Source organism: Suncus etruscus, chromosome 14, assembly GCF_024139225.1.
Source record: "Suncus etruscus isolate mSunEtr1 chromosome 14, mSunEtr1.pri.cur, whole genome shotgun sequence".
Lineage (NCBI taxonomy): Eukaryota > Metazoa > Chordata > Mammalia > Eulipotyphla > Soricidae > Suncus > Suncus etruscus.
Window position 1 is genome coordinate 30,765,818 of NC_064861.1, and position 14,835 is coordinate 30,780,652.

At 44.9% G+C, this 14,835-nt stretch overlaps 1 protein-coding gene across 3 annotated transcripts in view; it reads right to left on the reverse strand.

Moving 5' to 3' along the window:
- The window catches only part of DDX46 (DEAD-box helicase 46), a 53,953-nt gene extending 40,871 nt beyond the window's left edge, over positions 1-13,082 (reverse strand). For all 3 annotated transcript variants that reach the window (XM_049786718.1, XM_049786717.1, XM_049786716.1), the window contains exons 1-6: positions 13,066-13,082; positions 6,661-6,849; positions 3,640-3,783; positions 2,517-2,616; positions 2,109-2,274; positions 895-1,046 (exon numbers count right to left, since the gene is read on the reverse strand). In XM_049786718.1, coding sequence (XP_049642675.1) covers positions 895-1,046; positions 2,109-2,274; positions 2,517-2,616; positions 3,640-3,783; positions 6,661-6,849; positions 13,066-13,082 — 768 coding nt within the window. The remainder of the gene's footprint in view (positions 1-894; positions 1,047-2,108; positions 2,275-2,516; positions 2,617-3,639; positions 3,784-6,660; positions 6,850-13,065) is intronic.
- Positions 13,083-14,835: the final 1,753 nt, after the last annotated feature.

The window sequence follows — 14,835 nt, forward strand, 5'->3', positions numbered from 1 at the left end:
CACAAAAAAAAAAGGGAAAAAAAAAACGAAAAAAAAAATTAATCATCTTGGGGCCAGAGAGATAGCACAGCAGTAGGGTGTTTGCCTTGCAAGCAGCCAATGCAGAACAGCCAGTGGTTCAAATGGTGGTTCTATCCTGGCATGCCATAGAGTTCCCCGAGCCTGCCAGGTGTGATTTCTGAGCATAGAACAGGAGTAACCCCTGAATACTGCCTGGTGTGACCCAAAAACCAAAAAACTAAAAATTAAAAAATGTAAATCCTTTTCTTAGTAGGTCCTTGCATAATTAATTTCATCACCTGTTTTATTCAAGCATGCATAGGCACAGGTAATATGCTTGCGCTAAGGTCCCAGTATGTGTCCATAAGTAAGGACTAGGAACGTCAAGGAAATCAGAATTGGCTCAGGTCCAAAAGAAGAGGAAGGTGGAGTCCTGGGTTCCAAACAAGGAGTGACATCATTTTGTAAAGGCTATATGGCAGGCCTCTTTTGGGTTCTAAACAAAGAGAGATGCCATTTTGTAAGAACTACATGGTATAAGCCACAAGCTAGATTTCCTGAAGCCTATATTCATTAATACAGCCCCAAGCTACCTGGCCATACCAGGTAGCCTAAGAGAAAAGGACACAAGGGAGCAGTAGGAAGGTACCCCTGCACCATAGCCAATCATTTTTAAGCTCATCAGAAAGCTAGAACATTCCCATGTCCCTTCCCTATATAATACTCTTCATGACCTTGAGTGAGGTTCATGTCCTTCTAGAGATAACCCTGGCCGGAAAGTTTGGGGGCTGTTGGCAGATGGATTAATGTATTCAGCTTTAAAAAATGTAAATTTTGGGCTGAAGTGGTAATACGGCAGGTAGGGCACTGTCTTGTAATAACAAAATTCCATACCTTCTCATTTCCTCCACCACCTTTTACACTTCTCATGTTGAACTTTTTTACTTCTTCTTTCACTTCTTCCATGTAAGCATCTAAAGGATCTAATTCTTCATCCTCCATTTCATTTCCTTCCTTTTCAGCTTCTGCAGGATCTTCTTCATCATCTGAAATAACATAAAACATTTTTTGTTTCTTGTTTTTATATTTTAAATATATACTTTTTCTTTGTTTCTTGGGTCACACTTGGTAGAACTGAGGAGTCACTCAGACTTGGGGAATCATAGAGGATGCTGGAATTTGAACAGGGGCCCATCCTAGGTTAACACGTACAAGGCAAATGCCCTATCTTTTCTGCCACCACTCTGGCCCCTGCCAGGAGAGATTTCTGAGCACAGAGCTAGGGTATGACCCAAAAAATTAAACTTAAAAATCAAAACAAGCAAAGTGGCTGGAGCAGTGGCACAGATGGTAGGCCAATTGCCTAGCTTGCGCTGACCTAGGATAGACCATAGTTCAATCCCCCAGGGTCCATATGGTCCCCTGAGCCAGTAGTGATTTCTGAGTGCATAGCCAGGAGTAACTCCTAAGCATCACCTGGTATGGCCCAAAAAACAAGAAACAAAGAAATCGCTCCTGGCTTGGGGGACCATATGGGACGCCAGGGGATTGAACCTCGGTCTGCCCTAGGCTAACGCAGGCAAGGCAGATGCCTTACCCCTGCCACCACCGCTCTAGCCCCAACACAACAAAATATTCTTAAAATTAAGGGGCCAGAGAGTAGCGCTAGAGGTAAAGTGTCTGCCTTGCAAGCGCTAGCCAACGAAAGATCGAGACAAAGGTTCAATCCCCTCCTCCGGCATCCCATATGGTCCCCCCAAGCCAGGGGCAATTTCTGAGTGCTTAGCTAGGAGTAACCCCTGAGCATCAAATGGGTGTGGCCCGAAAAAAAAAAATTTAAACATCAATACTCAGAATTCGGGGCCAGAGCAGTGGTGCAAGTGGTAAAGGGTCTGTGTTGCCTGCGCTAGCCTAGGACAAACCTGGGTTCGACCTCCCAGTATTCCACATGGTCCCCTAAGCCAGGAGCGATGTCTGAGCGCATAGCCAGGAGGAACCCCTGAGTGTCACCAGGTGTGGCTCCCAAACCAAAAATAAATAAGTAAATAAAATACTCATAATTCTAGAATATTCTACAAGCTGCTATGTAGATTGTTAAATAGATGTACCATCATCATCTTCTAAACTCCATTTCTTCCCTTGTTTCATTTCTTCAATCTCCTTTTTCAGTTCTCCGATATTTTCCATGGCCTTTTTACGCTGCTCTTCTCGCCATTTTTCAACTCTTTCTTTTCGCTTTCTCATTTCTTCTTCTAGCTTATTCTGATCAAAGTTCTTGGGGGGGAAATAAAACACAAAAGAAAAGAAGAATTAACCGTTTTAATCCATGTGATATTGCAAACAAGTTTTCAAAATACAAAAAAGGGAGCTGAATGGGTCGGGGACTAAAATAAAAAAGGAAACTAGCTAGTGCAATAAACTGAGCATTTTTAAAAAGTGCAAAGAAAAGACATCACTGAAGAAAAGAAAATTATTATTTTGAGCTTGAAGTGATACATCTAAATTCGTTAACATACGCCAGCATCTTTTTCTTTTTCATCCTCCTTGTCATCTTTGTCTTTTTTCTTCTCTTTAGAACTTTCTCCACTATCTGTTTTCTCTTTGGACCTAGATCTTCTAAAAAAGGAGAGCAGAAAGAGAATGAAACATCATCATCCATTACTGCCTTTTTATTGTTGTTGGTTTTATTTTAGGGTCACAACCAGCGATGCTCAGGGGTTACTCCTGGCTCTGCACTGAGAAATTACTTCTGACAATGCGTGGGGGACAATGAGAGGCTGGGTTTACAACCAGGATCAGATACATACAAGACAAATGGCCTAACCACTGTACTATTGCTCTAACCTCCCATTACTACTTTACCGGGGGCGGGGGGCAGCGGCAGCACACTCTGCAGTGCTTAGGGATCACTCCTGACTGCAATCAAGAATTGTTACAAGGGCCAGGAAGGTGGCGCTAGAGGTAAGGTGTCTGCCTTGCAAGCGCTAGCGTAGATGGACTGTAGACAAACCGTGGTTCGATCCCCCGGTGTCCTATATGGTCCCCCCAAGCCAGGGGCGATTTCTGAGCGCATAGCCAGGAATAACCCCTGAGCGTCAAACGGGTGTGGCCCTAAAAAACAAAACAAAACAAAACAAAACAAAAAAAAAGAAATAGCTCCTGGCAGGCACGGGGGACCATATGGGACACCGGGATTCGAACCAACCACCTTTGGCCCTGGATCGGCTGCTTGCAAGGCAAACGCCTTGCTATCTCTCCGGGTCCGAGTATTTTAGTTTTATTTAAACAAATTAGATGTTTTTCCTCCAGGATTGGTACTTTAGATAGCTTACAAGGCTAATAAACAAACAAAACCTACTATTTTCCAAACCAATTACAAACTTCATAGCCTTGGAGAATGGAGAGGCCACCCCAATGATGCTCAGGATTTACTCCTGGCTCTAAAGTCAGGGATCACCCCTGGAGGGTTCAAGGGACCATAAACAGTGCCAAGTATCAAACCTGAGTTGACAGCATGTAACACAAACACCCTACCCACTGCTCCAGCCCCAAATTTTATAGACTACCAAAATAAATTTCAGGCTGGAAAAAGTCAATTCTGAACCCACATGGCATATATAAAGCAATAATAACACTTACCTCGTCTCAGTTTTCTTGCTTTTATTGCCAGGACTAGAGGATCGCGATCGCCGGCCACGACTTCTACTCCTTGATCTCCTTCTGTCTCGACTTCGAGATCTTCTTCGTTCCCGACTCCTATCTCTTTCTCTGCTTCTGGAACGTCTGGGACCATGTAATATTCAAATAAAAATTGGAATTCGAAACGAACAAGTTAGCACAATCTACATGTCAATTAAAAATATTTTTCTTTAGAAACATGTAATATTTTTTTTTTTGTGTGTGTGGTTTTTGGGTCACACCCGTCAGTGCTCAGGGGTTATTCCTGGCTCCAGGCTCAGAAATTGCTCCTGGCAGGCACGGGGGACCATATGGGAGGCCGGGATTCGAACCGATGACCTCCTGCATGAAAGGCAAACACCTTACCTCCATGCTATCTCTCCGGCCCCAACATGTAATATTTTTGCAAGCTTTCCATCCAATGTATCAAATTAAAATCATTTCATGAGTGGTCAGAGTGATAGCAAAGCAGGTAGAGTGTTTGCCTTGCACACGGCCGATCTGGGTCTGATCTCTGACATACCATACAGTGACCAGAGGTGGCCGGCTGGCCAGGAGTGCCGCCAAGTATGGCCCAACCCCTCCCCCCAAAAAGACCCACAAGATTATTTCATAAACTTACAGCACCAGTACAACCTTTTCTTTCAATTTTAATGAGAAACTATTAAAAAATATTTTCAGTACAGGATATAAAAACAAACTACATTTTAGAGCCAGAGCAACAGTACAGTAGGTAGGAAATTATCTTGTATGCAGCGAACCCAAATTCAATCTCCAACATCCCATATCATCCCTCAAGCAACACCAAGAGTACAGTCAGGAGTAACCCCTGAGTATCACTGAGTGTCCCCCCACTACACACACAAAAATAAAAATACTGCATTTAGGGCCGGAGAGATAACATGGATGTAGGGCATATTTCTTGCATGCAGATGGACAATTGTTTGAATCCTGGCATCCGATATGGTCCCCCGAGCCTGCCAGGAGCTACTTCTGAGCAGACAGCCAGGAGTAACCCCTGAGCACCGCCGGGTATGACCCAAAAACCAAAAACCAAAAAAAAAAAAAAAAAAAGAGAGAGAGAGAGAGAATAAAACCTCCATCTAGGGACAGAGAAATAGTACAGTTTTTGTTTTGCTGGTTGATTTGGGTGCTGCCATGGGGTACTTCTCAGGATTAAAAACCCAAAACCAAAACTTTTGTTTGGGGGTAGGGGTAGGCACGCCCAAAGGTACTCAAGACTGATCCTGGCTCTGCACTAATGCATCACTCCTGGTAGTGCTCAGGGGGATCATGTAGGTTGCAGCTCTTGAACGGGGATCAGGTTCGTGCAAATCAAGTACATTAACAATGGACTAGCTCACCAGCAAACCAAACACAACTTTTTAGCAAAATAAAAACATTTTGACTGGTGCCAAGGAATATGTAATCAAATAAAACTAAAACTAAACTTAAGATGTTCAGGGCCGGAGAGATAACTCTCAGGAGAGAATTAGTCATGCAAAGTATCTATCACTCTTCTTTTTGTTTTTTTGGTTTTTGGTTTTTGGGTCACACCCGGCAGAGCTCAGGGGTCACTCCTGGCTCAGAAATAGCTCCTGGCAGGCATGAAGGATCACATTGGACGCCAGGATTCGAACCAACAGCCTTAGGTCCTGGGTTGGCTGCTTGCAAGGCAAACACTGCTGTGCTATCTCTCTGGCCCCTCACTCTTCTTTTTACCTCTCTAGACTTCAAGAATTCTCTGGATGGGCCAGAGAAATAGCACAACGATAGGGCATTTGCCTTGCATGTGGCAGACCCAGGAGGGACCCATTTGATACCTGGCACCTATATGGTCCCACAGCCTGCTAGGGGTGATTTCTGAGTGCAGAGTCAGGAGTGACCCCTGAATACCACTGGGTGTGGCCCAACAACCAATCAATCAATTTATCAATAAATATAGTTAAAAAAAAAAAAAAAAAGAATTCTCTGGATGGGGCCAGAGCAGTATCACAGCAGTAGGGCTTGCACACGGTCAACCAGGAACTGAGTCATATTCAATCCCCAGCATTCCATAAGGTCCTCTGAGCCTGCCCAGGAGTGATTTCTGAGCACAGAGCCAGGGGTAACGCCTGAGCATCCCTCCCCCCCAAAAAAAAAGAATTCTCTGGACTACAGAAAATATAGCCTAGCATTTCCAAACTTAAAATACTATTTGAAAGTTGTTATTCTATGCAAATGATTGCTATATCTAATCAAACAGCTAGGAGTAAAATACAGAGCCTGCCAGTTCCTCTAAACTCTAGTCCCAAACATCATTCTAAAGAAATCTGATAGCACAGTGGAGGACATTTGCTTTGCATTCGGTCAACCCTGGACAGGCCTGGGTTTAATTCCTGGCATCCCTTATGGTCGGTCCCCTGAGCCTGTAAGGAGTGATTTCTGAGCGCAGAGCCAGGAGTAACCCCTGAGCACTGCAGGGAGTGGCAAGGGAAGGAAGGAAGGAAGGAAGGAAGGAAGGAAGGAAGGAAGGAAGGAAGGAAGGAAGGAAGGAAGGAAGGAAGGAAGGAAGGAAGGAAGGAAGGAAGGAAGGAAGGAAGGAAGGAGGAAAGAAAGAAAGGAAGGAAGGAAGGAAGGAAGGAAGGAAGGAAGGAAGGAAGGAAGGAAGGAAGGAAGGAAGGAAGGAAGGAAGGAAGGAAGGAAGGAAGAAAGGAAGAAAGGAAGAAAGGAAGAAAGGAAGAAAGAAAAAGAAAGAAATCTGATTTCAGGGCCAGAGCACTTACTTAGCAGGTATTTGCTTGCACATGGCCAACCCAGGTTTGATATCTGGTATCCCACATGGTCCCTCAAACTTGCCCGGAGTAGTATTTGAGCACAGAGTAATCCCTGAGTGCTGCTGGTGTGGCCCAAAATGAAAAACAAAATCTGACTCAGCTAAAAAAAAAAAAAAAAAAATTAATTTACTATACGTTCTTTGAAAATGAATTATGAATGCCTTACCTCAAGCGTTTTCGGTCCCTTGACCGAGATCTTCTTTTATCCCTGCTTCGTGACCTCTCTCTCCTTCGATCTCTATCTCTGCTTCTTGACCTTCTGTCATCACTGCGTTTACTTCTTTTATCTGAGGGTGAACGACTTCTAGACCGACTTCCAGAGCGGCCTCGAGATGCTGATCGCTTCCGGTAGTGGCTAGAATATTAAGTGCAAGATTATGTTTAGCAAATAAGTAGTTATTAAACTTTAACATTCATTGTAGGGCCCGGAGAGATAGCACAGTGGCGTTTGCCTTGCAAGCAGCCGATCCAGGACCAAAGGTGGTTGGTTTGAATCCCGGTGTCCCATATGGTCCCCAGTGCCTGCCAGGAGCTATTTCTGAGCAGACAGCCAGGAGTAACCCCTGAGCACCACTGGGTGTGGCCCAAAAACCAAAAAAAAAAAAAAAAAAAAAAAAGAAAGAAAAACAAAGACACTGAACAGTACCAGACCAAGCGCCTGCTTTTTTAATTCAATGCAGTTTGTATTCTGTTAGAGAAAGAGATGCCAAAGTAAAAAGAGTATGTAGGGGCTGGAGCAATAGTACAGTAGGTGGGCATTTGCCTTTATGTGGTCAGCCCAGGTTCGACCTCCCATATGGTCCTTCAAGCATCACCAGAAATGATATCTAAGCATAGAGCAAGTTAATCCCTGACTGGACACTGCCAGGGATGGCCCCAAAAGATGACAGAAATTTCTTGACAAGTCATAATTTTCAGACAAAGCTATTTTTACCAAAAACAAACAAACAAATAAATAAAAGCACAGGGACAAATTGTTCAAAGAATATAAGGGGGCCCAGAGAGATAGCACAGCGGCGTTTGCCCAAAAAAAAAAAAAAAAAAAAAAAAGAATATAAGGATATAGAGCAATTTCACTTTTGTAGCCTTTTTTTGTTGTTTTGTTTTGTTTTTGTTTGTTTTTGGGTCACACCCGGCGGTGCTCAGGGGTTACTCCTGGCTTTGTGCTCAGAAATTGCTCCTGACAGGCTCAGGGGACTATATGGGATGCCGATCAGTTGTCCTGGATCAGCTGCTTGCAAGGCAAACATCCTACCACTGTGCTATCTCTCTGGCCCTTTGTAACCATTTTTTTTTTTTTTTTTTTGGGTTTTTGGTTTTTGGGCAACACCTGGCGGTGCTCAGGGGTTACTCCTGGCTGTCTGCTCAGAAATAGCTCCTGGCAGGCACGGGGGACCATATGGGACACCAGGATTTGAACCAACCACCTTTGGTCCTGGATCGGCTGCTTGCAAGGCAAACGCCGCTGTGCTATCTCTCCGGGCCCTGTAACCATTTTTTACTATCAGAAGTTTCTCAGTTAGCAAGGTCAGTTTATAATTATTTTGGTTTTATGCATTCTGAACTGGGGCCTGAAATATTAACCCTTTATATGACTGCATGTAAGCTAACATCAAAGCTAGATTCAGGGGCCAGAGAGAGAGAATGAAGGTAGGGTGTTTGCCTTGCATGCAGGACAGAGGTCCAATCCCAGCGTCCCATATGGACCCGAGCCTTCCAGGAGCGATTTCTGAGCATAAAGCCAGGAGTAACCCCTGAGTGCTGCCGGGTGTGACCCCAAAAACAAACAAATAGGGCCCAGAGAGATAGCACAGCGGTGTTTGCCTTGCAAGCAGCTGATCCAGGACCAAAGGTGGTTGGTTCGAATCCCGGTGTCCCATATGGTCCCCAGTGCCTGCCAGGAGCTATTTCTGAGCAGACAGCCAGGAGTAACCCCTGAGCACTGCTGGGTGTGGCCCAAAAACCAAAATAAAAAAAAAATAAAATAAAAAAAAATAAAAAAAACAAAAACAAAAAAAGGCTAGATTTAAGGGTAAGTAATTATTCTATAATACTAAAGAAAAAATACTTAATTCTATACAAATGTTAAATCAGAGTTATTTTTAAAATGTCGGCTGAAGTTATGTCCCAATTAATATTTATCCTACATCCCCTTTTTTCCTGAATGCCTCATGGACAAGGCAACCAAGGTTTTTCAGGGCCCTAAGCCTGTGAGTAGATTATTTTTTCAAGCATCCCTTCTTACAGATGTCATTTTTCTTGCTGTCCTTTCAGCAGAATACAGGCTGCTTTGAAAAAGTTCCTGAGGGCCCGGAGAGATGGCACAGCAGCATTTGCCTTGCAAGCAGCCGATCCAGGACCAAAGGTGGTTGGTTCGAATCCCGGTGTCCTATATGGTCCCCCGTGCCTGCCAGGAGCTATTTCTGAGCAGAGATCCAGGAGTAACCCCTGAGCACCGCCAGGTGTGACCCAAAAACTAAAAAAAAAAAAAAAAAAGTTCCTGAGGCTGGTCTGATGGCAGTGGTTTATTAGAACTTATTAACATTAGTATCACAAAAGTTAGTATATAACCCCCCACTGCTCAATTTGACTGGCTTTAAAAAAAAAAAAAAAAAGATTCCGGTAAAAATAGACAGCTTTTAAAAATCCCTCCCTCACAAAGTAATTGTACATGGATTCTGTTTTATTCATCTTAATGTTCAAAGTTAAGATATCAGCAATGAAACTACTGAGAATTCTGTTTATGGGTGATTGTCCTTCCACTGTAACTTTACCTTGTCCTCTTTCTTTGCATCTTTGTTCTCATAATTAAAAAAAAAAAATTTAAAAAAAAAAACAAACCCTCCCTCAGGGCGTTAGTGCCTTTATAAACTTAGTGCCTTCCTAGGTCTCAAGATCAATTAACATAGGGAATGTAGCACACAGAGTCAATGTGTGGCCGAAGAAGAAAAAGCATCAATACAAAACTAAAACCGAGAAACAACATAAAGTATTTTTGAAATAGCACTGGAGTGTGGAAACAATTAGGATAGCAAGATCAGAGAATAATAATATGAGGTAGAAGAAACAGTCTAAGACTGCAATAATTGATTGCAGTCTGAATGAATTGCAGAGTATGAAACAGACATAGTAAAAAAATCTATGTAGGGGCCGGGCGGTGGCACTGGAGGTAAGGTGCCTGCCTTACGAGCGCTAGCCAAGGAACGGACAGCGGTTCGATCCCCCGGCGTCCCATATAGTTCCCCCAAGCCAGGGGCGATTTCTGAGCACATAGCCAGGAGTAACCCCTGAGCGTCAAACGGGTGTGGCCCAAAAACCAAAAAAAAAAAAAAAAAATCTATGTAGGGGGACTACGCGATAGCACTTGCCTTGCACACGGCAGACCCAGGATGGACCCAGGTTAAATTCCAGGCATCCCAAATGGTCCCCAGAGCCTGCCAGGAGCAATTTCTGAGCGCAGAGCCAGGAATAACCCCTAAGCATCACTAGGCGTGGCCCAAAAACCAAAAAAAATAAAAACAATTTTTTTCACTTCCCGAGGCTGGAGTGATAGCACCACTACTAGTAGGACGCCTGCATTGTAAGCTGCTGATCAGAGATGGACCTGGATTTGATTCCTGGCATCCCAGATGGCCACCGAGCTGTCAGGTGCAATTTCTGAGTGCAGAGCCAGAAGTACTGTATTTTCCAACGTATAAGACAACTTTTGTTTTTGTTGTTGTTGTTGTTGTTGTTGTTGTTTTTGGGCCACATCCGGTGGTACTCAGGGGTTTCTCCTGGCTATCTGGTAGGCAAGGGGTACCATATGGGACGCCGGAATTCGAACCACTCACCTTAGATTCTGGGTCGGCTGCTTGCAAAGCAAACACTGCTGTGCTATCTTTCCGGCCCCGTAAGACAACTTTTGAAACGAAAAAAAGTCAACCGGGGTCATCTTATATGCCGAGTATATCCAGAAAAACGTTTCGATATGCAGCTAAATGATCCTGTACCAATCACTGCAAAACTGCTCGGACTGCTCTCTACTTCAGCCAATCCAAACAGGCTTTTTATGCCTGCAAATTAGACAATGTTCTGTATACAAATCTACACTGTAAAAGCCTGCTCAGATTGGCCAGAGTCAGAGAGGAAGTCTAAAATTAGGGGGTCGTCTTATACGCCAAAAAATACGGTAGCCACTGGCACCTTTAGGTGTGGCCCCCAAACCGACAAACACAAAAATAAATAAATAAATTTAATTTAATAATAAAAATTTAAAAAAATCACTTCCATGTTTCTGGTCTGAGTAAAAACAATGCCTTCATACAAATTTAAAAGACCTCTGGGCAGAGAGATAGTACAGCAGGTAAGGCACATCCCTGACACCCCATTTGGTCACTAAGCCCTAAAGTGTGGCCTCCCCTAGCACTAACCCATGCACCCCCAAAAAAGACCAACAGGGTTAGAAGAAACAGTTCAATGAGCTAAGCACATGCTTTGTATGTGAGAGACCCAGGTTAAGTCTCAGGCACCAAGAAATTCTCACAGCACCAAATGACTGACCCCTGACCATAGGGTCAGATGTACCCCCAGCACAACTGTCTGTACCCTCAAAACAAAAAATAAAATAATACCACTGTCCTAAGAATTTTCTGTAGTTATGTAAAATCCTAACCCAGAGCATGAGTAAGCAGGTAGCATATTCCAAGAATATAAATTACACATATATACATACACATATATAAAGTTTTATTTTGGACCACACATGGTGGTGCTCAGGGGTTATTCTTGGCTCTGCACTCAGAAATCGCTCCTGGCAGGCTCGGGGGACCATATGAGATGCCTGGGATCAAACCCGAACAACATCAAGGCATACACCCTACCACTGTGCTATCACTCTGGCCCCATATAAATTATATTTTAAAAAAGCATTATTAGTATTTAAAAGACAGAACTTTCCAATACATAGATAAAATCTTTCAGTCATTGCTAAAGATCTTTAAAACAAAAACCTCCTCTTGCTCTTCAAGCCCATATTGTTCAGTGTGTATTTCTCTCACTTGCCTTGGATTATATATACTCTGGAGCACCTGTGTTCACGCTCGAATACATACTTCTCTTTCTCTCTCATCACATCTTTCTAAATACCTTAGGTTTCATAATAGGCCAGAATGGAACAGCAAGTAAGGCTCTTGCCTTTCATGTACCGGGCCCTGGTTCAATCCGTGGCCTCTATATAGTCCCCTCAGAGTGACCTCTGAGCAGAGTCAGGAAGATCTGATCACCTCCAAGTGTGGCCTAAAGCTCGATGGCGCAATGGTAGGGCATTTGCCTTGCACGCGGCTGACCCAGGGCAGCATGCGATTCATCCCAGGGGTCCCATATGGTCCCCCAAGCCAAGAGCGATTTCTGAGCGCATAGCCAGGAGTAACCTGAGCGTCACTGGCTGTGGCCAAAATAAATAAATAAATAAAATCCCATTAAGAACTTAAAATCCTCAAGATCTTAGGGGTGTGAAATTTCTCTCTTTTATATTGTAGGGTTCCTTTATCTTTCTCTCCTAAATATATTTTACTTCAAAAAAAGTTTTTTTGTTTTGTTTTTTTCGGGCCACACCCGTTTGATGCTCAGGGGTTATGCTCAGGGGTTACTCCTGGCTAAGGGTTCAGAAATTGGCCCTGGCTTGGGGGGCCATATGGGACGCCGGGGGATCGAACCGAGGTCCTTCCTTGGCTAGTGCTTACAAGGCAGACACCTTACCTCTAGCGCCACCTCGCCAGCCCCAGTTTGTTTGTTTGTTTGTTTGTTTGAACCACAAAGCTTGATAGCAAACACTCTCCAGTCCTGGAAACCCAAAGTCTAGCTAATAATACTTCCCAGTCCTCGGTATCAACAAGATAAAGAACTAGAAAAGAAACAAAACAAAACAAAACAAAAAAAAACGAACTAGCAAATCGGGCAGGAGAAACAGAACATAAGCAGAGCCCCGCTCCATCCCCAGGGTTCCCTGAATGCAAGAAGCAACCCCTGAGCACAGAACGGGAGTAACCAACCCCCTGAGCACTACCAGCTTGGGTGCCAAATCCTCTAGTCTCACCCCGCTTCAAAGAAAGAAAGAAAAGTGACATATCATATGGGTGCAAAAACCTGCCATATTGTCCAGTTTACTGCAACCCTGTAAAAAAAAAAAAAAAAAAAAAAAGCCTGATCATAACCCACTTTGTTGGGGGGGGGGGGGGGGAATGTTTGGCCACAGGCTCCTCTGCATGGACCTGGGAAAAGGCCAGAAGAGCAGCAAGAAGGGAATTGGAGGGAGACAGGCGCCCAAATGTTGCTGCAGATGCGCAGGGCCAGGAACCTCAACAGGGACCGGGGCCCGAAGTGGCGGATCAGGGGGCCCAATAGCAGACCTGCCCGAGGGCATTGCAAGCAAAGTACCCCAGGGCATTGCGAGCAACCGGACCCCCAGGCGAGCACGTCAGTTTCCCAGGCCCAGGGGCAAGAGCCGCACGTGGGGTCGGGCCGGGCCGGGCCAGGCCTGCGGCCCCCCGGACTCCCGCTTCTTTCACCCTCGCTCCCCGCCAGGCCTCACCGTGACTCCCGGCCCATGCTGCTTGGCCGCACAGCACCTCCCGCCCGGACGACGCTCCGCAGCACCAGACAAAGGAGGCCGCGCCGCACCCGGCTCGCTCGCCCCGGGAGGAAGGAGGAGCGCTAAGCAGCGGCAGCACGGACGGCGGAGTCGGCCATACGAGCGCGGCCAACGAAAACAGGACGTGCTGGCACCGGCGGCACCCCGGAAAGAAAAGGCAGCCGGAAGTTGTCGTTTGGACACAGCGCCACCTCCCGACCGGAGGCCGCGCAGCCCCGCGCGGGCCTACTCAAAGGCTGGGGCGGGATTTCCTAGCGTCCACCAAGGAAAGTTGCTCTCTGCCAAGAGCCTCAATCTTGAAATTTAGCAAATAAATATCTTCCCTGCGTGGACTACCCAAAACGTCAAAGGCCTCCTTGAGTTGTGCCAGGATGTATATTTATTGACTCCACAGCTTAACCTGTTTTAAGTTATGCTAATACACTCCTTACTCATGCTTTTACTTAGGCATTTATTTATTTATTTATTTTTGGTTTTGGGTCACACCCAGCAGCGCTTAGGGGTTACTCCTGCCTCTACGCTCAGAAATCACTCCTGGCAGGCTCGGGGAACCATATGGGATGCCGGGATTCGAACCAATGACATTCTGCATGCAAGGCAAACGCTCTCTCTCCAGCCCCATGCATTCATTTATTGACAGCATCAGATATGGGGCTAAATCAGAGGAATAAAGACATTGAAAACACAACATCTATGGAATATACACTAATTTCCTGAGGAAGTGGCCTTGGAGGTTAGGCTTGGATCGTCTTCGATTTGAATAGTTAGTGGTCAAAGTGCTAAAATGAAGTCTGCAAAATAGCGCAATGGATACTTAAAATAGGGATTGGAATCAGGGATATGGTACAGGAGTGAAGGAGCTTGCCTTGCACGCAGAGACTCCAGGTGGCATATGGTTCCCCCAGCAACATCAGCAGTGATCCTCTGGGCACAGAGTCCAGATGAAGCACCGCTGGACCTGGTATCACCTAGCACACACAACCCACACAACCTATACACAATAAAGATTGATTCTTAGTTTATTATTTAATTAGCCTGAGTATTCTGCTTTAGCTGACCTGGAGGGTTTCTGGTGCTATTGGATTTTTTTTTAGGTTATGTTGGTATCTTGTTACATAAAAGTTTTAATATCTGCGCTTATCATATAGTGACTGCAACAGCAGGTTCACCAAAATATCAAATACTCTGCACTACTGTCCCCATGTACATTCTGACCCATCCTCTCCACCTACCCACAACATCCCTTTATCTCCACTTGATAACTTAGTCAAGGACTTTTTTTCTGGGGAGGATCACACCCAGCATCACTCAGTGGTTACTTCTAGCTCTATGCTCACAAATTGCTCCTGGCAGACTCGGGAGACCTTTCGGGAAGTCAGAGATGGAACTCAGGTCGCTCACAGGTGTCTGCGTGCAAAGCAAACGCCCTACCTACTGTGCTGCTATCTCTCCTGCCCAGTCAAGGATTTTCCTTTGGGATCTGGGTGATGATAGCACAGCAGGTAGGATGTCTGCCTTGAATGTAGTAGAACCAGAATAGATCCCTAGTATTTATGATATATATTATATATATAAATATACATTGTGTAACGGAAAGATATCACAGAGGGTAGGGAATTTGCCTTGCAAGCAGCCAACCTGGGTTAGATTCCCAGCATCCCATATGGTTCCCCCAAACCTGCCAGGAATGATTCCTGAGTGCAGATCTAG